Source organism: Physeter macrocephalus, chromosome 14 (genome assembly GCF_002837175.3).
Source record: "Physeter macrocephalus isolate SW-GA chromosome 14, ASM283717v5, whole genome shotgun sequence".
In the NCBI taxonomy this organism is placed as follows: Eukaryota; Metazoa; Chordata; class Mammalia; order Artiodactyla; family Physeteridae; genus Physeter; species Physeter macrocephalus.
The window spans coordinates 81244010-81267884 of NC_041227.1; the positions used below are offsets into that span (position 1 = coordinate 81244010).

Consider the following 23875-nt stretch of genomic DNA (forward strand, 5'->3'; position numbering starts at 1 on the left):
GGAGCGCGGTCGGCGGGAACCGGGCGGCGGGGCTGGGGGTGGGCCGGCGCGGCGCGGGGGCGGGCGGAGGGCGGCGCCGCTGCAGTGCGGGACCCGCTCGCCCGCCGTCCCCGCGCCCGCGCGTCCCCGCGCAGCCGCCTCCGGCCTCCGGCGCCGCGCATCCAGGTACGCGGGGCTGGGGAGGGGTCTGTTCCGGAAAGCCCAGCCGGCAGGGAGGCCCCAGGAAGTTTGGCCTACGGGGAGCCCCCGCCCCTTTGGCCGGTCCGGGGCCGAGGCGCAGCGGTGGTCGCGGGGTGGAGGCCGTGGTCGGGGGGCTGGGGGGCCGGGGTCGCCGGGCTGCGTGCGCGGCGCTGGCGGGCTGGCCGGGTTCCGGGCCGTCACTGTGACCTGGCCGAGCGCGGGCCGAACGCGCGGCCCTGCCATTGTTCGCCGGGTTCATCTTCCCAGGAGGCCCGTCCGCGGGGCTTCGTTTGTTTTCGTTTCCCTTTCTTTTCCTGTGGAGCCTGTAAGAGCTCTCTCCGTCCCCCCGCCATCTCCCCGGGAGCTCGCGGAGGGCTCTCCAGGCACACACTCTCCTCCAAAGGGGGAGGGATGGACGCAAGTGAGACCCCATAACCGCCTGGGCTGCACACGCAGGGCCCCGCTTCTCCGTCGTCAGGTTTCTCAGCCGCTCCCGGAACCTGCCGGATCCCCCTCCATCCCCGCGAGCATCTGTTTAGAGGTGAGCTTTGCCCCCCAGGGTGAGAGGCCTTTGACAGCAGCAGAATAAAACGCCTGGCGTGTCACCAGGTCACGTCGGTCACCAGATAAACCTTACGGTGCGTGTAAGACGCGTGTTCACAGGCCGCGGGAGTCCTGCCCCTCCGAGGCCGGCAGGACTCGCGTTTTCCTCCGCAGGAAGCGGGCAGCGGGTCGCCATGGCCTCGCCATCGGCTCAGCAGCTGGAGGAGGACGACAGCCTGAGGGGCTGCGAGCTCTACGTGCAGAAGCACAGCGTCCAGCAGGTGCTCAAGGACTGCATCGTGCAGCTTTGCATCTCCAAGCCCGAGCGCCCCATGAGGTTCCTCCGGGAGCACTTCGAGAAGCTGGAGAAGGTCAGTGGCTCCGGCACCTGGTCCCCACCCCCCCCTCGCCCCAGCCGGTGCAGGTGGGTGTGTGTGTGTGGCGCCGAAGCCCCGTCGGGCCTCCCCTCGGCTACCTGCGTGCTCAGGAGGGAGCGGGGCGCCCGCAGGACGGCCTCCTGCGGCTCTTTGAGGGGAGGTGGGCAGGGAGGCCACGGTGGCTTCATTCCCGCCACAGAAATCCTCTCTTCTTCTAGTGGCTCAGGGGCTCCGGAGGCCTCCTGGAAGGCGGTACGGGCGTTTGGGAACTGTTGGCTGTGACTATAGCTTGTGGGGTCGCTGGCGGTTCTCAACTCTGGGGACTGGTTAGAGATGCCGTTGGCACTGGGGTAAAAGGAAACAGCCCTGATAGAGAATGTGGCGGGGCCGTTGGAGGTCAGATTCCCTTGATCTGCGTCTCTCAGCCTCGGCAGAGCCTGGCCTGCCCCTCAGACATGTGGGGGGAGCACGTGGCACACCCGCCCCATCTCTCCTGAGGAGGGAGACGCCCAGCTCACTCCTGCGTGGATGACAGCTCTCACCCCCTTCCTGGTTCATCCTGGGGGCTCGGGGCTGGGAAGCAGCAGGCTGTGGCAGGAGCCGCTTGTGGTCCCGTCCAGCTTTCTCTCCCCCACCTCACGCCTCCTGCCTTCCTCCCTGGCCTGGCCACCCAGATCTCTCTCTGGGGTGACCTCAGGTTCCTCCTCGTGGTGTTTGTATCACGACCTACCTGCCCTGGGGACTGAACGGGACCCCAGCTGGGGCCCAGGTCTGTTTTAAGCACCTCTGTGTCCCCGAGCTCAGCAGTGTTTTGCTTCTGATGGGCGCTCCTGTGGACAGAGGTAGCCTTATCACAAAGGAATGGATTTATTTCTTCCCTTTAAAACAGTCTGTTAAAACACATTTTAAAGTAATACATGCCTTTTAAAGAAAAATCGAAAAGTTCAAAAGTAGAAAGGAGAAGTAGAAATCGCCTGGAGTCCTTTCCACCTGTTCACCCCCCAGCCGTGCATTGTGGTTTTGAAACATAGTTGGAATCATGTTACGGATGCAATTTTATATTTTATGTTGTTCATTTGTTATACATTCTTCATGGTCCTCAGTGTAAATGATTGTGTAATGTGTTGAGAAGATCCAGAAAAGTTTTCTCAATGTTTTCCTCATCATTAGACAGTTGAGTTGTTTCCAGTGTTTTAATGTTAAAAATAACACCACCCATTTTTTTAATTGGGTTGTTGGTTTTTTTGATATTGAGCTCCATGAGCTGTTTGTATGTTTTGGAAATTAATCCTTTGTCTATTGTTTCATTTGCAAATACTTTCTCCCATTCTGAGGGTTGTCTTTTTATCTTGTTTACCGTCTCCTTTGCTGTGCAAAAGATTTTAAGTTTAATTAGGTCTCATTTGTTTATTATTATTTTTTTTTTATTTTCATTACTCTAGGAGGTGGGTCAGAAAAGATTTTGCTGTGGTTTTATGTCAGAGTGTTTTTCTCTAAGAGTTTTATAATGTCTGGTCTTTCCTTTGCTGTGCAAAAGATTTTAAGTTTAATTAGGTCTCATTTGTTTATTATTATTTTTTTTTTATTTTCATTACTCTAGGAGGTGGGTCAGAAAAGATTTTGCTGTGGTTTTATGTCAGAGTGTTTTTCTCTAAGAGTTTTATAATGTCTGGTCTTACATTTAGGTCTTTAATCCATTTTGAGTTTATTTTTGTGTATGGTGTTAGGGAGTGTTCTAATTTCATTCTTTTACATGTAGCTGTCCAGTTTTCCCAGCACCATTTATTGAAGAGGCTGTCTTTTCTCCATTGTATGTTCTTGCCTCCTTTGTCGTGAATTAGGTGACCATATGTGAGTGGGTTTATCTCTGGGCTTTCTATCCTGTACCACTGATTTATATTTCTGTTTTTGTGCCAGGACCATACTGTCTTGATTACTGTAGCTTTGTAGTATAGTTTGAAGTCAGGGAGCCTGATTACTCCAGCTCCATTTTTCTTTCTCAAGATTGCTTTGGCTATTTGGGATCTTTTGTGTTACCATACTATTTTTTTGTCCTAATTCTGTGAAGAATGCCATTGGTAGTTTAACAGGGATTGCATTGAATCTGTAGATTGCTTTAGGTAGTATAATGATTTTCACAATATTGATTCTTTCAATCCAAGAACGTGGTATATTTCTCCATCTGTTTAAATAGACATTTCACCAAAGAAGACATACAGATGGCCAAGAGACGCATGAAAAGATGCTCAACATCACTAACTATTAGAGAAAGGCAAATCAAAACTACAATGAGGTATCACCTCACACTGGTCAGAATGGCCATTATCAAAAAATCTAGAAACAATAAATGCTGGAGAGGGTGTGGTGAAAAGGGAACCCTCCTGCACTGTTGGTGGGAATGTAAATTGATACAGCCACTATGGAAAACAGTATGGAGGTTCCTTAAAAAACTAAAAATAGAAGTACCATATGACCTAGCAATCTGACTACTGGGCATATACCCTGAGAAAACCATAATTCAAAAAGAGACATGTACCACAATGTTCATTGCCCCACTATTTACAATAGCCAGGACACGGAAGCAACCTAAATGTGCATTGGCAGATGAATGGGTAAAGTAGATGTGGCACATATATGCAATGGAATATTACTCAACCATAAAAAGAAACGAAATTGAGTTATTTGTAGTGAGGTGGATGGACCTAGAGTCTGTCATACAGAGTGAAGTAAGTCAGAAAGAGAAAAACAAATACCATGTGCTAACACATATACATGGAATCTAAATAAAATGGTACTGATGAACCTGGTGGCAGGGCAGGAATAAAGACGCAGACATAGAGAATGGGCTTGAGGACACAGGGTAGGGGGGAAGGGGAAGCTGGGGCGAAGTGAGAGTAGCACTGACATACGTACACTACCAAATGTAAAATAGCTGGTGAGAAGCAGCCGCATAGCACACGGAGATCACCTCGCGCTTTGTGACCATAGAGGGATGGGATAGGGAGGGTGGGAGGGAGACGCAACAGGGAGGGGATATGGGGATATATGTATGCATATGGCTGATTCACTTTGTTGTACAACAGAAACTAACACAGCCTTGTGAAGCAATTATACTCCAATAAAGATGTATTAAAAAAATAATGCCACAGGGACATATTTGTACATAGATTTTTTTTTTTTTCTGTATGTAGTAGTGTTTAGTACAGCTTTTCAGAGGTGGAATTACCGAAATTCCCGGTGGAATTACCAGGTCACAGAAATCTTGTTGGTGTTGTCAAGGAGCTCTCCAAACGCAGCATTGATTCAAGCCCTACCAGACAATGTGCTTGTAGCCACCCACCCGAGTCAGCTTTGGCTGTTTTAATTTAAAAACCTGTTTTTCAGGGACTCCCCTGGCTGTCCAGTGGTTAAGACTCCACCCTTCCAACGCAGAGGGCATGGGTTCAATCCCCGGTTGGGGAACTAAGATCTCACAAGCTGTGCAGCCAATAAATAAATAAATGGACCTTAAAAAAATAAATAAAAACCTGTTTTTTAGTTGATAGGTGAACATGGCCACGTGGCTTTAATCTTTGGTTACTTTCGAGGTCGCCATGTAGGGGAGGAGTCCAGTCGCTGGCCTGTGCATGGAGGACAGGGGACTGGATGGGGGGGGTGCTTGTTTCCTGCACGTTTGAAGAGGGAGGATCAGGTGGGGGACAGTACATCCTCATCTCTACGTGTTCACAGATGACCCCAGCCAGGTGACATGTCTCACAGGATGGGACTTCGCAGCCGGACCAAAGCAGGGAGCCCACTAGGAGGCCAGAGGCAGGGTCCAGGCCAGACCTGAGCTGAGGCTGCAGAGTGAAACTGGAGCAGAGGGTCTCAGCGGGGGACCTCTTGCCCCCAGGGGTTATTTCAGTGACCAAGATGCTTTTGGTGGTTAGACTTGGCAGGGGTGAGGGTGCGCCTGTCCCCTGGGGGTGGAGTGAGAGGGTCAGGTGGGCCGTTTTCTTTGGGGGGCCTTTCCGGTCTTGCTGGTGGATTGGGGGTGGGGTGAGGAAAGAGGCATGGGCCGTGACTCCTCGGGTTTGGTCCGAGTCCTAAGTGAAGTCCTGATCCAAGAAGGGGCCAGTGGGAAGAGACAGAGACAGGGTTGGACAGGAAAAATTAAGAGTAAGGCTTTGGATGTGTTTAGGTTGTCAAAGAAGCTATGAGTTTGGAGCTTGGGGGAGAGGCTGGGGCGAGCATAGAGGTTTAGGAAGATTCATTGATCATTCTTGCCTAGAGAGGCAATTTATTACCTGCCTTTGGCAGGTGAGGACCGAGGTCTGGAAAGAGGTAGGGTGACTCGGAAGGCCTAGGTTCCAGGCTTCCGGGCTGATTTGGTGGATTCTCTGAAATCGTGTGCAAGCTTTTATAGGCGGGTGCATTTTACTGGGGAGAATGTCCCCAGTGTTTGCAGTGGATGTTCAAATGGACCTGGGATCCCCAAATGTAAAGTGCCTTAAGGTGTCCTGAAACCCCACGGGGGGTCTCGTTTCCTGCTGCGTCTGCTGAGCAGGGTGACCAGGGAGCCTCTTTGGCCTGGGAGCAGGAAAGGCTCTGGCTTTGGGGCTGGGTGTGCTGGGTCCCGGGCCCCTCTCTCTGCAGGAGGCTGGCCCGGCCGCTAGCCTGGGGAGGAGCAGTTTTCTCCACTTGTGTCGAGAGCAGGGAGCGTGTGTGTGAGGCCTTGATAAGCACAGAGGCTGCAGCTGCCGGCACAGGTTGGTGGGGATGGCCCAGCTCGGGGTGCTGCCTTGGCTGGGGTGTGGCACCCAGTGCCCAGGCCTTGGTGAGTGAGCTGGTGAGGAGGTGGCCTTATTCCAGGGTGGAGGCTTGAGCGGGAAAGATAGTCCATACCCGCTGGCCAAACACAGCCTTGGAACTTCTCCAGGATTCAGTCTTGTGGTGGATCGTGTGATGATAAAGTCATCAATCCCTTTAATAGTGGATTTTAAACTGTGCAGGAGAGATTACTTTATAAAAATGCACCCATGACCCTGCACCTACGTACCCACCCTACATTTTTCTGAGGACTTTTCTTGCTCCGCAGGACACGCTTACATACGGATGTGGATAATTGTATATATGTGCATTTTTTGTTTGCTTTTTTCTTCTTAGTAGCATTTTTTATTGTGGTAAAACATACGCGACGTAGAATTTACCATTTTGGCCTTTTTTTAGTGTGCATTTCAATGGCATTAAGTGCACTCATGTTCCCTTGCATCTGTATTAGTAGCATTTCTCTGGCCTCTTGTGGCTGTAAAGTTTTCCATGACGTGGATGTGTCATCGTTTCTACTTTATTTCCGTCGTTTTGTGTTTGATGGCTTTCAGTCTTTTTGTTTTTTTTCTGCTCCAGAAAACACCTTTATGCCAAGGAAATGATTTAAAAGAAAAAATGTGTAACTATGTAGGTACTTCAGAAACGGCTCTGGGGGCCGAGGGTCTTGTGTGTGTTTACGGCTCTTGAATCTTGTCGTCCATCTGCTCCCCAAGGACCGGGTGAGCTTGTGGTCCTGCGACCCTGAGCCCCCCGCCCTTTCCCGAGTCCTCGCCGACGCCTCTCTGCTCTCTTTTGTGGCTGTAGATGCCTCATCCAGCAGGCTTTCCTTCCTGGTGCAGTGGTGGCTTCCCTCTGGTCCGTTGGTCAGACAGCCGGTGACCCAGGCTCACTCTGTGCCTTTAATGAAACGAGCAAGTTGCGCCGTGTTTCCCTTGGAGAGAACCCGGCCCGCGGCTTCCGTGGAAGCAAGTTCTGTCAGGGCCCACGCGGCCCTTCCTGTGGCCCTTCCTGTGGCTGTGGTCTGCACTGGGCATCGGATGCGTCGGGTGACTGTGGGGGGTCAGCCTGTGTTGCCTGGTGACCAGCACTGCATGTGTCATTCCGGTGGCAGACAGAGGCGTCCATTGGCGGGACTGGCATTGAACTCCCGAGGGTCTTGGAGGGGCGCTCCATCCCCCCGGCATGTTGATTGTCCAGGCCTTCCAGTGCCGGGGGGCCACCGGGGAAGCCGGGGTGGAGGGGGTGAGTCCGCGTTCAGCCGGGGGGCCGACAGGAGGCCGTGCCCTGCGGTGGCGAGGGTCATCGTGGGGCCGTTTTCGGGGAGCACGCTCTTTGGACGAAGGCTTGTCCTCGGGGCGATGGGCTTGGCGGCTAACGCGGCGGGGGCAGCTCGTGCCACCCCGGAGCCGTGGAAGGCTGGAGCCGCGGAGGCGGTCGCTGGAGCGTTGGGTGGGCCGGAGGCTGGGGCGGGAGGCCGTCTGGAGGTGGCAGGGCGCGGGGACCGGCGGTCCAGGCTGTAGTCTGGGTGCGTTCTGGCGGCTGGCCGTTCTGCAGCGTGGAGAGGCCCCGGGGAGGCTGTGCGAGCGAGGCGACGAGAGGCGTGTGCGAAGTCTCTGTGCCTCCCCCTGTGATGTTTGCTGTGATCCTGTAACTACTTAGGGAAACCAAGTCTTTGAAATTAAAAAGCAAAAGAAAGTGGGTGCCCCCACACCTTTGGCCCCGATGGTTTCTTCCCTGGTCGTTGCGATGTCTGCTTCACTGAGGGGCGGGTGTCGGGGAGGCCGAGTGGGTGGGGCGCTGGGAAGGTGGAGTGAGGAGGGTTTGCAGAGCAGCTGGGGTGCGGGGGCTGGGGTCCCCAGGGTTCTGAGTGCGGGTGGAAGGGTCCTGGGCGCTCTTAGACGGGGCAGCCGGTCCCAAGGTCTGCTGGAGGGCGGTGGAGGCAGCGAGCTTTGCGGGAGGCTGAGGCTGGGGGTGCAGGGGTGGCTGGAGACACTGGTGGCCGGGGTCCTCCCCAGGCCCAGACCGGCCTCAGAGCACCAAGCAGCGCTTCGAGGGAGTGACAGCCAACACTGATACGCTACTAGTGACTGAAGTCCACGGCGCCCCTGAGGGTTCGCTCTTGGTGTACATTCTGTGGGTTTGGAGAAACCTGTGACATGTTTCCATCATCACAGCGTCATGCAGAGTAGCCACTGCCCTACAAATCCTCTTTGCTCCACCTGTCCCCGCCCCCAGCCCCCGGCAACCCCTGATCCTTTCACTGTCTCCATAGTTTCGCCTTTTCCAGCTACAGCGCTTAGCCTTTTCAGACTGGCTTCTTTCAGTTAGTGATACGCACTTAAGCTTCCTCCAAGTCTTCTCATGACTTAATAATTGCTCATTTATTGTTATTGCTGAATAACGGGCCACTGTCTGGATGGACCCCAGTTTATTTATCGATCACCTGCTGAACGACGTCTTCGTTGTTTCCAACTTTTAGCAGTTGTGAATAAAGCTGCTATACAGGTCCGTGTGTAGGTTTTTATGTGATGTAAGTTTTAACTCATTTTGATAAATACCAGGAGTGCAATTGCTGGGTTGCACGAAGACAGACACCAGATTGTCTTCCAGAGTGGCTGCACCGGGAGTTCCCTGGTCGTCCGGAGGTTAGGACTCCACGCTGTCACTGCCGAGGGCCCGGGTTCAATCCTTTGTCGGGGAACTCGGATCCCACAAGCCGTGTGGCGCGGCGAAAAACAAGACAAAATAAGACAAAAACACACAAACAAAACCGAAGTGGCGGTGCCCTTCTGCACCCCCACCAGCCACGGACGAGGGTTCCTGCCACTCCACATCCTCGCCAGCCTTTGCTGCCGTCACCGTCTGGATCTGGGCCGTCCCGAGAGGTGTGTAGTGGGGTCTCATTGCTGTTTTAATTCGTGTTTCCCTGAAGACATAGGAGGTGGAGCATCTTTCCTGTGCTTATTTGCCATCTGGGGATCTTCCTTGGTGAGCTGTCCAGATCTTTTGCCTGTTTTCCAATGGGGTTGTTTTCTTATTGTTGAGTTTTAAGAGCTTTTTGTACATTTTGCATACAAGTTCTTTCTCAGACACGTGAGTTTCACAAACATTCTCTCCCAGTTCGTGGCTTGTCTTTTCATTCTCTTCACTACATATAATTTTTTTTTTTGGCTGCGCCATGCGGCTTGCAGGATCTTAGTTCCCCGACCAGGGATTAACCCAGGCCCCGGCAGTGAAAGCGCAGAGGCCCAACCACTGGACCACCAGGGAATTCCCTGACTATATATAATTTTGAATCCTGCTTTTTGGTTTTTGAAATCAAACTTTATATGATTACTAAATATATTAAAAGTATGATTTAATGGTGCAGCGTATCCTGTTACATAGATGTTTCTAACTTGATTTAAGCAATCTCTTACTGTTGCTTGTTGGATTAAAAAGTTTTTTTAAGCACTGCAAGGGCCATTCTGGTACAGATATCTTTTTTTTTTTTTTTTTTTTTTCGGTATGCGGGCCTCTCATTGTTGTGGCCTCTCCCGTTGCGGAGCGCAGGCTCCGGACGCAGGCTCCGGACGCACAGGCTCAGTGGCCATGGCCCACGGGCCCAGCCGCTCCGCGGCATGCGGGATCCCCCCGGACCGGGGCACGAACCCGCGTCCCCCGCACCGGCAGGCTGACTCCCATCCACTGCGCCACCAGGGAAGCCCCAGATATCTTTTTGATGCCTCTCATTGTTTCCTTAGGATGTATCTTAAGAAATAGAATCATGAAGCTTAGAAGCATCCACTGATAGTTATGCATCTCCCAAAAGGTTTCATTCGTTCATTCATTCATTCTGCCAATATTTATTGAACACTTGCTCTGTGCCGGGCGCTGTTCCGGGTGCTGAGGACGTGGTGGTGAGCTCCCTGGGAAGCACGGCGTTTCCCATCCGAGCTTGTGTGACAGTGGGCCGTGACTGGGGAGGACACGGCATCTGCCTTGTGTTGATCCGGTTACGTCGGAGATCCTGGAAAGGTGTGTGTAAATCAGAACTTTAGAATTTGAGAATGAAGTGCCCAGTGCAACATGTCATTTCAAGGGATCCCAGGAGGAGTTTAAGTCTTTTTCTCACTCAGAAACTGAATCCTTTGACTATACCCCAATAAAGTTACAAATTATTAATAAAAAGATAGCCAGAAAAAAAGAGAAAGAGCCAGAAGCCTCTCCATACATTTGGAAATCAATAATGAGCTTTTGCATGGTTTATCAGTTAAAGATTGTCATGATAAAAAATTAGGAAATATTTAGGTTGAGTGCAAATAAAAGCATTGCATGTCAAAACATGTGGAATGCAGCGAAATTGGTACTTAGAGGAAAATTTATAGCTTCATTAGAAAATAAGATGGTAAATTAATGAGCTGTGTGTCTTAGTTTCCTAGGGTGCCATAGCAAATTGTCAAAAAATGGGCAGCTTAAAACAGATATTTACAGTTCTGGAAGCCAGAAGCCGAAAATCAAGGCTTTGGCAGGGGTGGTTGCTTCTGGGGGCTCTGACGGGGGGCGGGGTCCACCCCAGCCCTCCCCAGCTTCTGGGGGCTGCCCTTGACTGGCAGATGCATCACCAGACTGCCCCTGTGTTCGTCCCTGTGTGACTGTGTCCAAACTTCCTCTTTTTATAAGGACACCCATCGTTGGATTAGGGCCGCTCTAATCCAGGATGACCTTGTCTTAACTTGATTGTATCTGTGAAGAATTATTTCCAAATAAAGCCACTCTCTGAGGTTCTGGGTGGACATGAATTTTTGAGAGACCCTTTTCAACCCACTGCCCAGGTGCCACCTGAGAAGCCAGGAATAGAGGAAGAAAGCAAGACAGAAACGAGGAGAAATTATAAGGGTAAAAGCAGAAGTTAATGAAGCAGAAATCGAAGAAATAGCAGACAATAAAATCAGAGTCTGACTCTGAAGAGATGGATGAAACAAACATTGGAGAGGGCTGCCACGTCACGAAGAGACACACAAATTGTAATTTGCCACAGGTTGGGGAGGAGGGGGGTGAGGGGTGAGCTCAGAACTGCCCACGTCCCCTGGTTCAACTCTTCTCATCTGGGTGGACTCAGGAGGCACCTCCTCCAGGAAGCCCTCTTTGACTCCTCCTTGCTGAGGATGGTCTTCAAGAGCCTGCCACTGCTGGTGCAGCCCCTTGTACCCGGTCCTTCGGTGGTGCTCACCCGTCGTCTTGCTGTGACCACCATCTCTGTCCTGTTCAAGCTCTAACAGTAACCTCCTTCATGAAGGAACTATGCCTTTTTCCCTGTTGCATTTTCTGTCTGAGGCCTGGTATACAGAAGGTGCTCAATAAATGATCGAAGCTCTGTGTTTCTCTTCTCTCCTTGCTGCTGGGTGGCTGGGTGCCCTGGACACGTCCCTTACCCTAGGTATCCCCTACGAGGGACGTCCCTCACCCTAGGAATCCCCTACGAGGGATGGGGCAGCCAGTGTCCTCGCCCAGCCAGACCGGGAGTGGGGAGCAGAGGGGAGAGACTCCACTGTCCCAGGGTCCCAGGCGTGTGGGCTGTTGTGTGTGGGGGGTCAGCTCAGTTCTGGAAAGTCTCCCTAGACCCCCCTCCGTGTTGTCTCTTCTCAGGCTGGAAGCCTGCATTTCACCCGTCGCGTAGGAAAAACGTGGTCAGAAGGTGATGAAGCATCGTTCATGGCCCAGGGAGCTCTGGGCCCCGAGGGCAGGACGGGGACGGTCCCTGGAGCTGCCTTACGCGTTTTGGGGCAGATTCTGGCCGCAGAGCTTTCTGGAAACACTGTTCCCACACTCTTGTTATGAAGATTCCTTTGGCCTGGACCGCCTGTCCTGACCCCGTGTCCTCTACCATACGCAGCCAAGACAACTCAGCAGCGTGAAAACAGGAGACCGGAAAGGGGGAGCTCTGAGAATTAGAGGTTTTCCTGGAATCTCCCGGGGGGGAGAGGGATGCCATCCAGAAATAACGGTCTGGCGTGGTCGAGGCAGAGCCTGGGGCGGCCATCCCACTGCGCCCCGGGGGGCCCTGGCGCCCCACCCCCCCCGCCCCGTGTCCTCTCAAAATCCCCTGAAGCGGCTTCATGTTTTGAACCACCTGTATCCTGCCTCATTTGACCCTTTGCAGCCAAAGACGGAAAATCATCTCCGTGCCAGGACAGGGCTGCTCACTGGTCCAAGAAAACAAGGCCTGGGCCGCGGCTTTCTTGAAGACAAATGGCTTCTGGTGGCTGCACAGGGAGCCTAGGGTCCTCACCGTGACAGTGAACGCTGGGTCAGCCACTGTCTGTAGGGTTTGTGGGCCATTCCCAAGGCCATGTCGCTCCATTATCTTGAAGTCAGTGTGTCCAGAACCCAACTCACGTCGACCAGATCAAAACCAAACCAATACACAGAAAGTGGCAAGGGTGTTGGGGGATGGCACTGCTGCTGGGAGTGGTTGGTGGAGACCGCTGGGAGGTTCTTCACTGAGCTGAGCCCGAGCCCCCGTGGGACCCAGCATTCCTGCCCCAGGGGTGTCCCCAAGAATTGAGCACAGCACCGAGACGCAAACCTGCACACTCACATCCACGGCAGCGCTACTCACAGCAGCCAAAGGGTGGAGCCAGCCCATGTCCACCAGCTCACTAGTGGATCATCGAGATGTGACACAGGAGAGTACGATTCAGCCACCAAAAGGAGGGACGTGCTGACACCCGCCACAACATGGATGCTCCGGGAAGACAGTGTGCCGAGTGGGAGGAGTCTGACACGGGAGGGCACATACCGTATGATTCTGTCCGTGGCAGTGTCCAGAATGGGTGGATCCACGGAGGCAGAAGGTAGGTTAGTGGGTGCTAGGCCTGGGTGGAGGGCATGGAGGGACTGCCAGTGGGGTACCCTGGTGTTTTGGGGTGATGAAACGTTTGGATCTAGCTGTTAGAGATGTTCGCATAACATTGTGAATGTACTAAATGCCACAGGGTTGCACACTTTAAAATGGCTGATGGTTAATTTTATGTTGTGCGAATTTTACCTTAAGAGAAGTCCCCTCATTTGCTGAGACAAGCGCCTGTCGGCTCCCTCGCTTCTACGGGAAGCCTGGGGTCATTTCCTCCCGATCTCACCTACATCACTGCCCACGTCTCTGCCCCGTGTCACCATCACCTCCGAGCCTGGTCACTCCCACGTGGCCTGACCTTCTGGACGTCCTTTGGTGGCCCGGGGCCTCTGCTGGTTCCTCTCTCCTGGGCGCTGGCAGAGCCCCGGTGTCACTATAGACAGTTTACACTGCAGTGCAGGGGCCTTTCCCACTCATGTCTCCCCAATCCCACTTGAAGACCCCACTGACTCATTTTTGTGTATATTATTATTATTATTATTATTATTTCTGGCCACATGGCTTGTGGGATCTTAGTTCCCCCGACCAGGGATTGAACCCGAGCCCTCGGCAGTGAGAGCACGCAGTCCTAATCACTGGACTGCCAGGGAATTCCCTTACTGTTCTTATTTTTAGTAATTTCTAAGAGCAAAGGCCCAGAGTCTCTCACTTGAGATGCAGCTGACATTTCTACTGAGAGTGAAAATTCGTGGTTTACAAGAACAGTCAGTGATGTTTGTAATGATTTCCATAAAAGTGAGAGTCTTACCGACAGTCTTAACTTTGAGTAGAATTAACGTACAATGTAAATAACACATTTCCGGCGTGTCACCCAGTAATTCACAAAGGGTGGGAAATAACCCAGTGACTCCTGGCTCCAGGGAGATGTTGGCGCTGGTCTCAGAAAGGGTGAGATGACTGTTGTCACGGTAACAGAAGAAGAGTGGCGAGGTGAGTACTTGGAAGGCAGTTCTGGAGCGATCGGTGGTTGCCGGTGTGTCCAGAGCTGACCCTCAGGGAAACCTCTCCTTCCCGCCCACGAGGCACCTGGGGCTGTTCCTCAGCCTTGGAAGCGTTGGGTGTTGGACGAAGACCCTGTATATGTTGGCGTGAGTCGGAGCTTCTCTCCTGGCTTTGGCTGTTCTGTAGGGTCGTGTGTAGGTGCGAGAGCTTGTAGAAAGGAGCCAGCTGGTACCTCCTGCGACCATCCGGGGCCGTGTGCTGGGAAGCCCGGTCCCATCCAGGGACCAGCTGGTCGCCAGGTTGCTCTGGGGACGTGGAGCTGGAGGGTCGGCCGTGGGAGACCCCGTCACCCCATGTACCTTTGCACCTTTTGGATTTTGCGCCCTCTGTGTGTAAACAGTTTTTAAAAAGCAGTGATGAAAAGCACGGGAGGAAAACGAGAGGTTTGCTTCCCTGCTATGCGCCCACCTCCTGTTTCCTGCACGTTGGTGAGCAGAGCAGGGGCACCTCCTGCCCTCGGGTGAACCGGTGGGGCTGGGGGGCCTCAGAGGCTCGCCGGGGCCGTGGACCCTGTGGGCTGAGCTCTGGAGTCTGGTAGCTGGACACGTTGCTCAGAGTGTGAAGGAACAGAAGGCCTTCTGGAGCCAAGGCTCTGTGGCCGGCAGGGCTGTGGGTTGGGAGGAGGTGGGCTTGGAGGTACCCTTGAAGTCCAGGGAGGCGGGTCGGGCGGGCCCGGCTGGGATGCGCTGGGTCCCCGGCCTTCCTGGGACCCCGTGACCTCCCGGGATAGACTCTGGGGTTCTGCCGAGATGGCCTCTCTTCTCACCTGCTCTGCGTTGTCCCCCCTCCAGGAAGAAAACCGACAGATCCTGGCGCAGCAGAAGTCGGCCTCCCAGTCGGACTCGCACGATGAGGAAGTGTCCCCGTCGCCGCCCAACCCGGTGGTGCAAGCCCGGCACCGGCGTGGGGGAGTGAGTGCCGAGGTGTACACAGAGGAGGATGCCGTGTCCTACGTGCGGAAGGTGGGCCTCGACCCCGCCCCTGCCCTGCATCCCACCCCGCATCCCGCCCCGCATCCCAGGCGTCGGCGCCTCGGCCTCCCTTCTTCCGGAAGGTCGTCGTGGTCCCTGCTGACCTGAGCCCGGTGCATACCTGCCTGAGGCTCTCTTGGGGCCCCCCCACTCCCATGGTTCTGTGACCCCAGCAGGCTGGGGACAGGGCGGGACGGCCAGGTCGTGGGGTATGGGAGGAGGAGCCCCGTGTCTAGGGCCTCATGGGTCCTATTCTCCTGGCTTCACCCTCGAGGCTGGACCCCAACCTCAAGAGCCGCCCAGGGGTAGCCTGGACATCCGGCCCCTGGGCAGGTAGCCCCCGCCCTGGACATCATCCACCCTCTCTCTCTGGCCTTCATGCTGAGCAGGGTGCCCCTTTGTCAGGGGCCTCCCTGGTGTGAGAGCACTGCTGGCTACGTGTGCCCCTGAGCCCTGCCTTGGACATGGGCCTGCCTGCCATTCCATCTTATGCATTTCTACAGCCAGCTTTACTCTTAAAAAATTTTTTTTAATTTTTAGTTTTTGACCTATTACAAAAATTTATTTTAAAATATGGCAAAATGTGCGTCGTAGAATTTACCGTCTGTGTCAGCTCAAGCTGCTGTAACAAAAGACTGGCGGCTTAAACAACAGACATTTACCCTCTCACAGTCTCTAGGCTGGGAGTCCAAGATCCAGGTGCCGGCAGGGCGGGTTCCTGGTGAGGAGCCTCTTCCCTTCCTGGCCCCCAGGCGGCCTCCTTCTCACCTGTTCTCACGTGGCGGGCAGGGTGGGGAGAGCGAGATCTCTAGGTCTCGACTTATGAGGGTGCTGATCCTGTCCTGGGGGCCCACCTAAACCCAGTCACCTCCCGAGGCCCCATCACTAAACACCTTACCATGGGGGCTAGGGCTTCGACGCGTAAATTTGGGGACAGTTGGGCCACAGCGCCTCTTTAACCATGTTTAGCATCCAGGTCACGTTCTCACCATTGTGCCACAGTCACCACCATCATCTGTCCCCATGAAACACCATGCCCAGCCCCTCCCCAGTACTTAGTACTTTTATAATCAGGGAATAAAACCAGTAAGAGTGCAGCTTAAAAGCCCACCAGGGCACTTCACTTCTGTGGCCTTCCTCCCAAAACCCTGGACCCCTGTCTAGGCCGGAGGAGATCCCCAGACAAACCCAGATGAAGGGACATTCTGCAAAATAACTGCCACTCCTCCTCTGAGAAACTGTCCCAGACCAGAGGGGCTGAAGGGCCATGACAACTGCATGTGGCCTTGGTGGGATCTGGGTAAAACCAAGGAAACAGGACAGACATGTGGGTTTAGTTGCTAGGATGGTAGCCGGCTGGTTCCCTACGTGTGACGTGTCACCACAGTAACCCGGGGTGTTGTAGGAGGGGAGAGGGTGCAGCGTGTAGGGCACTTCCTCTCAAGGTCTGCACGTCCTGTTACACAGCTGTTGGAGCTGGAGTGGCTTTTCAGGGGGCTCCATCCTGCCCCTGAGGGATCTCTTTGTAAAGGGTTCCATGGTTTCAGATGCGGCGTACCCACAGGCGGGGTCCCGACGTCACCACCCACCCCCGGCCTGGAAGAGATTTAGGGGCAGCAGAGCATGAGGTGGGGGTCACGTCCGGGTCCAGACAGCCTCCCCTCCGTGTCTTTTAAGGGAGGAATGTTGGCGTTGGAGATGCCAGTGCTGGGTGTCAGCTGGACGTTGATTCCCTGGACACACCTCGAGCTTCCCAGGCTGGTCCCAGCGGGCGAGGGGATGACTTTTTACCCCCATTTTGGCCAACAAGGTCCAGGCCCCTCCCCAGCCCTTCCATCACCACCTGAAAGGGTGGAGCCAGCCTTGGGTCAAGGTATCTTTTTTTTTTTTCTTTTTTCCAGTTTTCGAATATTTCAACAAGTATTTATTACCTACAAAAAAGCCAGTGGAGTAAAGAAATAAAAAACAAAAGGCATAATAATCCAAGGGCCTGGAGGCCTTGTAGCATCTTTTACAGGCTCTGAAGCCCACCGGTGCCTGTCCACCAAGACCCCGAGTTCTGGATGATATGCCAACTCTCGGGTCACTCTGGGCCCCTTGTCTCTTCTTTATTTTTCAAATTTCCAAAAATGGTGGCACGCAGCTAGCATTTCAAGATTTCTGTCTACCCTCACTGGTAACAACACCTGGAAGGCTGAGCGGCCCGATTTCTCGGGGTCAAGGAGGGGCCCAAAGGGCTTGCTGGGTCCAGGCCCTGGTCCCGGGTGCCCACAGGTCTGACTCTCCTGGGCTTCCCCCACAGGTCATCCCCAAGGACTACAAGACCATGACGGCCCTGGCCAAAGCCATCTCCAAGAACGTGCTCTTTGCTCACCTGGACGACAATGAGAGAAGGTAGGGGTGGGAGTGGGGCTGGTGGGTGTCCAGCTCCAGGGGACACGGGTCAGTTTGGAAGCACGGGCTCATGGGGCAGGGGTGGCCTCTGGAAATTTAGCGCCGTGTGCACTTGGGCTGCCTCCTCAAACCTGGGTTGGGATCCAAAGTGCCCGCAGGCCAACCTTGTCACAGCAAGACATCTCTTCTGCTTGCAGAGGGCCTGCCGTGCCCGAGCTGAACTCACTGCCTCGTGGGCTTACGGGTGAAAGGCACATCTGTCCGCGGAGCACGGGGTCCTGAGGGAGGGCGACTGAGCCGGGGTGACGCTCAGCACGGGCTGGAAGGGCCTCGGGGGTGGATATGGGGTGGGGGCGAAAGTTATTCCAGGGAGGGGGCCTGGGGGTAGTGAACGGGCAGGGATGCTTCGCTTGGGAATGGTGAGCATGTAAATCATTGGGAAAATGGGAAAATTTTAAGCCACAAAGCAAAAATAATAACTGGGAATGTTTGGGGGGCAGTCCCTCAAGATTTAATTTATGCATATATCGTAACCCTGTGTTGTCACAGAACGGAATGACATTCTCCGTAGTCTGTCACATTTGAGAGGTGGTGAGCGTCTCTCTTTGTCAGTAAAGTCTTTCGTGGTCTGTGGTCCCCGTTTCTATAGGGTTGTGTGCTGTGACTGCTCTCCTGCCATGGCAGTTTGCGTTTTTCATGATAAACAGCGTTTTGATGACATGCCCGTACTCGTATCCTCGTCGGGAGTATTTGTCTGTGTCTTTAAGATAAACTCCTCGACGTGGATCAAAGGGTAAATGATGTTTGAAAAAAAATTTTTTTTTCCGTTCTTGGCAAACGGTGACGCTTCATTAGAATAACCGAGCACGTTTTGAGAACAATCCATACGAGGTGTGCAGGTGACATACAGATACACAGAGTGAAGGGAGAAGGCCTCTTTGCGTTCTCCTCCCCACAGTGACCACCAGCCCTGGCCTGGACTGGCCCCTCCAGGCCGTTCTCCGCGTGCGTATCGTGTGGAAACAGGCGGGACACACGCACCTTCTGTGACGCGGGCCCGGGGGCCTCCTGCATGACCGCTGTGCGGTGGCTGTGGGCATGCAGCTCCATCAAGGGATGGGTCGGATTGTCCACCGCTCCCCCTTGCCAGAGTCACTGTGGATGTTTCTAGTTTCCCATGGTGCGGGGTCTCAGTGAAGAGTGAGGAACGGTGCTTTTGCAGGATAGGGTGGCTGGCGTGCCAGTGTGGGTTTTTAGGCTTTTGATACGTTGTGTTGGCTGGTCCCAGGAAGGCCGCAGGGGCGTCCAGAGGACCTGCACCTGGGGGTGGTCCCTCTTCGCCCGCAGCGTGCTTCCCAGGCGGGGTGGCTGTGACCCGGGCTGAGGTGGAGATGCCCTGTCCGCAGAAGCCCGTGGCACGGGGCAGGGGCGGGGCTGGCCGGCCTCCGTCCTGGGCCCGCCCGTCCGTGGCCGCTCCCTGGCGGAGTCGGCCTCACCGCACCCCCTGCTCTCCGGCGCTTGCCGGCTCCTGGTGGATCCACAGAAGGTGGACCCGTGTGACACCTCGCCGTCGCCCTCCCCCATCTCCCTCTGCTGAGGTGGCTCCCCCTGCCCCGGGCACACCGGGTGCAGTCGCCTTAGTTCACGCTTGAGGAGAGAGGGTGTCGTTTCTCTGATTGCTGGTGACACTTGGCTCGGTTCATGGCCTTGGAAGCTGCTGAATGGTTCAGTGGCCTGGACTCTTCTGCCCAGAACAGAAGGGTTTGGGCTCAGAATCACAATGCTTTTCAGCAGCCACACCCTTTCGTGGCCCCTTCCAGCTCCCAGGTAGCAGCGCGTTCAGAAAGTCTTAGCTTAGGGCCAGCCTGGCCGAGGCAGCTGAGCTGGACCCCTCTCTGGGCCGCTCCGGGTGTGTGTGTCCAGGAAGTGTACGCTGGGGTCCTGTGCCCTCGGCCCTAAGTTTCCAGAGCCGCACGGCCCCCTCTGTCTCAGACTTTACTGCATCCGAGAGCCAGGTGGACAAGAAGTGGAGGAAGCAGATGGTTGGATTAAAATTCCTCTTTTCCAGGCTGGATTGGAAAGAAAGCTTTCACACGGGAAGTGTCTGCTTCAGACCTTTTGTTTTGCACAGAGGAAAACTCACTTTCCAGATCGAAGCCCGCACAGGCCCCCGTTTCTGGCCACGGCCTCTAAAGAGGTGGGCTGACGGTTCAGGAAGCGGGTTCCAGAGGCCATGGGCAGGGAGACGCTGTCCCCTGACCTTCCACATGACATCTCCCGGTGCAGCATCCAGGGCCTTTGCTTTTCTCAGTTTGCCGGACGCTGGGCTTCGCAGCTTTGTCTCTGCTCAGCTGCGGTCTGGCACGTGCCGCCCAGTTCTTTCCCAGTTTGCAGGGCGTCTGGCGAGCCTCGACGTGGATGCTCCCTCGGCTTCCCTGCCTGAGTAGAGTAACTAGAATATTCATGTGGGTAAATCCATGTGGGAGAGACCATGTGCTGCTTTATAATCCCTCCTGCTAAATTTAGGATTAGGACACAAAAAAATCCCACGGTCTCGGGCTGGGTGCGTTTGCTCTTGTCAGTGTTTTCAGCTTGCGTGGAGCTACATCAGCGGGGAGACAAGGCGAAGACTGTGTTCCAGCCCTTTGCTTTAAGAGAAGGTAATGCAATGTGGCTGAGGGACAGAGCCCTTACCCCAAACTGTCGGGCTTCCTTCTGGATGGGGAGGCATTTCTAGTCGGCATTTCTCGAAGGCTTTCTCTGGGTCTGTGTGGATACTTTGGAGCCTCAGTTTCCACCCCCTAAATAAAAAAGGGTGTCTCTTGGCCAAACCACAGCACCTGGCAGAGCCTCAGTTTTCTCAAGTGTCAAATGAGGGTAATAAAACCTACTTTGAGGGCTTCCCTGGTGGCGCAGTGGTTGGGAGTCCGCCTGCCGATGCAGGGGACACGGGTTCGTGCCCCGGTCCGGAAGCATACCGCGTGCCGCGGAGCGGCTGGGCCTGTGAACCGTGGCCGCTGAGCCTGCGCCTCCAGAGCCTGTGCTCCGCAACGGGAGAGGCCACAACAGTGAGAGGCCTGTGTACCGCAAAAAACCCACAAAAAACAGAAAACCTACTTTGAGGCTTGCAGTGAGATAGAGTGAGATACTGTCCATGGGCGTATCGTTACCATCGTTGTAATCACCTCCATCATCACCACCATCACCATCATCACCGTCATTACCGTCATCACCATCTTCATCACCATCATCACCATCTTCATCACCACCATCATCACCACCATCACCACTATCATCACCATCACCACCATCACCACCATCATCACCACCATCACCACCTTCATCACCATCGTCACCACCTTCATCATCATCACCATCACCAACATCATCATCATCACCATCGTCATCACCATCACCACCATCTTCATCACCGTCACAATCATCACCATCACCATCTTCATCACCATCATCACCATCGTCATCACTGTCATCACCATCACCACCATCTTCATCACCATCATCACCACCATCATCTCCATCATCACCACCATTGTCACCACCTTCATCATCATCACCATCACCATCATCACCATTGTCATCACCATCATCATCATCTTTCTGGCCCTTTGACTTGTGGGTGGGGCTAAGTTAGTGGGCATCTCTCTGGATGCAGCTTTGCCCCTCTGAGGTTGGCTTGGCCATCCAGATGGAGCCCATAGCCAGACCCCTCCGCCCTTCAGTGCTTAGTCTGAGGAAGGGGCTGGTTTGGCCCTGAGACCACTCCACAGTCATTCTCTGCTCCATCCTGGGCCTGAGGTAGGTAAATGGGTTGCTCTGGGCCTCAGGACATAGCAGGAAGGACTCTGGGAGGCTGGCTTGTCGCCCTGTCTCAGTGAACAGTGAGGGGAGGGCCCTTGCCCCTTGCTCCAGGCCACGCAGCACATGTCCGAGTTGGGGCTGGAGCGGGATGTCCTCGTGCCCTTGGCTGGCCCCTTCAGAGCACTGCTGAAGAGTTGGGTAGTCCTGGGGAGGGTCCAGGTTGGGGGGCCGGCAGGTGCAGCCTCCTCAATTGGCTTCTGCTCGTGTGAGCATTGGCAGAGACTTGGTCCTTCCTGGGGACGCAGGGGCCCAAGCAGGCTCAGAAGGAAGCCACAGGATGCTCCAGAGCCCTGGCATGTGCTGTGGATCCCAGCCTGTCCCCCGAGGGTGCACCCAGGCCCGGGGGAGGGAGGTGGGGGCCCTCGGGTTCCCTCAGGTCCCTTCCCGGCTTGCCCGCCCACTCAGGGTGCCTGGAGACGGAGCGCCCCTGGAAGCCAGAAGTGTGATGATTAGGAGGCCCTGCGTGTGTGCGTCGGGGGCAGGGTTCAGGCAGTGGCACTGCGTTTTGGGCCCTCGGCCGGGGCCTCCTTACCGGAGCCGCCAGGTGGGCGGGCGGGGGGCAGCGAGGGCATCTCACCCCGGGGCAGCCTTGCTGGCAGCGGGTTGCGCTCCCTGCAGCTCTAATTAGACAGGCCTCTGGCTGCACCCCTGGCCGCACAGCTGTCTGTCTTCCGCCCACCCGCATGTCTCTGCAGGCTGTTATTCCACAGATTGGCTCGGGCCCCCGGGTGATGGGGAAAACACACCCGTCTGCTGAATTCACAGTCAGTTCAGGGGACAGACTCTGTTTCTCCGAGCCACTTCAGCCCCTCTTGCAGCCTGGCTGCAGCTTCGGGGTTTACTGCCGTTCTTTCAGGCGATACTAAAAACCAAGATGAGCATTTTGGAAAATGCAGGGCCTCATCCGAGGAGATGCTTAATGGGTTGAACCTGCAAAAAGTTTGATTTTCGTTTTGCACAAAGCCAGGCTCGCTCTGGGCAGAGGAGACCTCCAGGTTCGCACGTTGTGGGCCGTGTGACCCTGCGGGGTCGGAGCCGTGTTCAGTGTGAAGCTGAGACCTGGGACCCTGGAACCTGCGTCATAGCGAGCTCTGAGCCAGAGCCCAAACCGCAGGCCTTGTCTGCAGTATCTTGTTAGAATGGCGCTGGCCTCGTTGTGGCGGCTTTGGGCAGATGAAGCATGGAGGCACACGGAGCTCAAGCAAGCTGCCATGGCCACCCACCTGGGCCTGGGGGAAGCTGGGATGTGAGCCTCGGCGGGGACGGGGCCGCCCTGGTCTGACCTGCCTCCTGCCGTGATTGCATCACCCAGCTCCCTAATCTCCTGTTAACCTCGCCCACGATCTCGCTTATTTGGTGCCATGATGTTTTAAAACTTGTAGTTTGGTGGTGAGAGGTCTCCAGGACGCTACAGACACGTTTTCTCACACCAGCCGGTTCACTGTTGATGTCACCTGACAATCACCCCGTAACGTGATTGGAGAAGCCCGCAGGCGATGGGTAACTGAGGCCAGAGAGGCGCCAAGTGGGGCCATTTCTCTAGAAAGGAGGGACCCTCGAGATGCCCCTGCTGGTGAGCTGACCCCCACCCCCTCAGTGTCGATCCAGCCCCAGGATGGAGGGACACCTGGGGCCCTGGCTTGGCTCCACGCTTGAGCCCTGGTCACTACAAGTAGGAAGTTGCCTGCCAGCCGGGTGTGGGGAATTCACCAGCTGGCCGGGGCCCATCCAGCCTCTCAGCAGACGCAGGTACCCCGCCATGTGTCAGGTGGGGAAACTGAGGCTCAGAGAAGGCAGGTAATGGCCCAAGGTCACGCAGGTTTGGGGGCAGCGACCGGTTTTCCTGAGACAGAGTCCCGCGCTGCTCACGGCTCCGTGGGGAGAGTGCTAGTCACACAGACTTTGCTCTGTTCTGCCTGAGCTCGGGCCCCTCCCAGCCCTGCAGCAGCCCTGAGGGAGGGACGCGGCCGCCCCTCGTCCCGCAGAACGGGGGCCCTGGTTGAAGCGTCGTGCCGTCTCGTCGCTTCGGGACCCTGGACGCAGCCCCCCTCCCATCGAGAGTCCTCCCCGGGGGGACCCACGTTTAAAAAGTGAGTCGTCCTTTCCTGGGACATGGGTGGTCCCACCGGCGTCTGGTGGATGCTGGGGGTCCACAGAGGAGGAAGGGGTCTTGTGTCCCTTGGGGTCGGGGTGCTTGCTTCGCAGAACCAGCGACCTTTGGACCAGGTCTTCAAGGACAGGCAGGAGAGGGGTGGGGCAGGCGTTCGAGCGGCGGGGGCCGCACGGGCAAAGACAGCGGGGCGAGAGTAGGTGCAGAAAACAAGCTGGGCTGTGGCTGGTGGAACGAGAGGGTGAGGCCGGTGTGCTGAATCTGGGTCGGGCCACGAACGGAGAGCTGCTCTCTCAGCGGAGAGCTGCCGCTTCACTAAACAGAAGTCCAAGAAGAAGCCAGAAAGGTGCATGGCGTCTCCCCTGTGTGGACAGTTTCTGGGGCGTCTTCCCGGAGGTGGTCTCACAGTGGCCCCACAGCCCGCCCTTTTCCTCTTGGACCTCGGAGGGGCCGGCTTCACGTTCTGGAAGGTGTGGCAGGAAGGTGACCCTGCCTTCTGCTGGAGGGGTGTGTGTGTGTGTGTATGTGTGTGTGTTCGTGGTATGTGTGTGTGTGGGCGGGTGTTTGTATGTGATGTGTGTGTGTGGTGTGTTCGTGGTATGTGTGTGTGTGCAGGGGTGTGCGCGCGCGCGTGTGGGTGTGCGTAGGTGTGTGGGTGTGGTGGGGCTGCGGAGGGCGACTCTGCTGCACCCACCACCGCCGCCTGCGGATGGCA

General features: G+C 55.2%; 1 protein-coding gene and 1 long non-coding RNA gene across 5 annotated transcripts in view; both read left to right on the plus strand.

Annotated features, from left to right (window-relative positions):
* Positions 1-108: 108 nt before the first annotated feature.
* PRKAR1B (protein kinase cAMP-dependent type I regulatory subunit beta) overlaps positions 109-23875 on the plus strand; it is an 88620-nt gene continuing 64853 nt past the window's right edge. Inside the window, exons 1-5 of one of the 4 annotated variants that reach the window (XM_024124418.3) lie at positions 109-165; positions 659-721; positions 898-1094; positions 14598-14768; positions 17080-17171. In XM_024124418.3, the coding sequence (XP_023980186.1) occupies positions 918-1094; positions 14598-14768; positions 17080-17171 (440 nt within the window). In that variant the 5' untranslated portion in view covers positions 109-165; positions 659-721; positions 898-917. Of the gene's footprint in view, positions 166-364; positions 722-897; positions 1095-14597; positions 14769-17079; positions 17172-23875 lie in introns of those variants that run through there. The other 3 variants (XM_055090511.1, XM_055090510.1, XM_028499955.2) reach the window with 3 other exon arrangements.
* On the plus strand, positions 9475-11265 carry LOC114487806 (uncharacterized). Its single transcript, XR_003683245.2, has 2 exons — positions 9475-9926; positions 10724-11265. It is a non-coding gene; the product is annotated as an uncharacterized lncRNA (long non-coding RNA).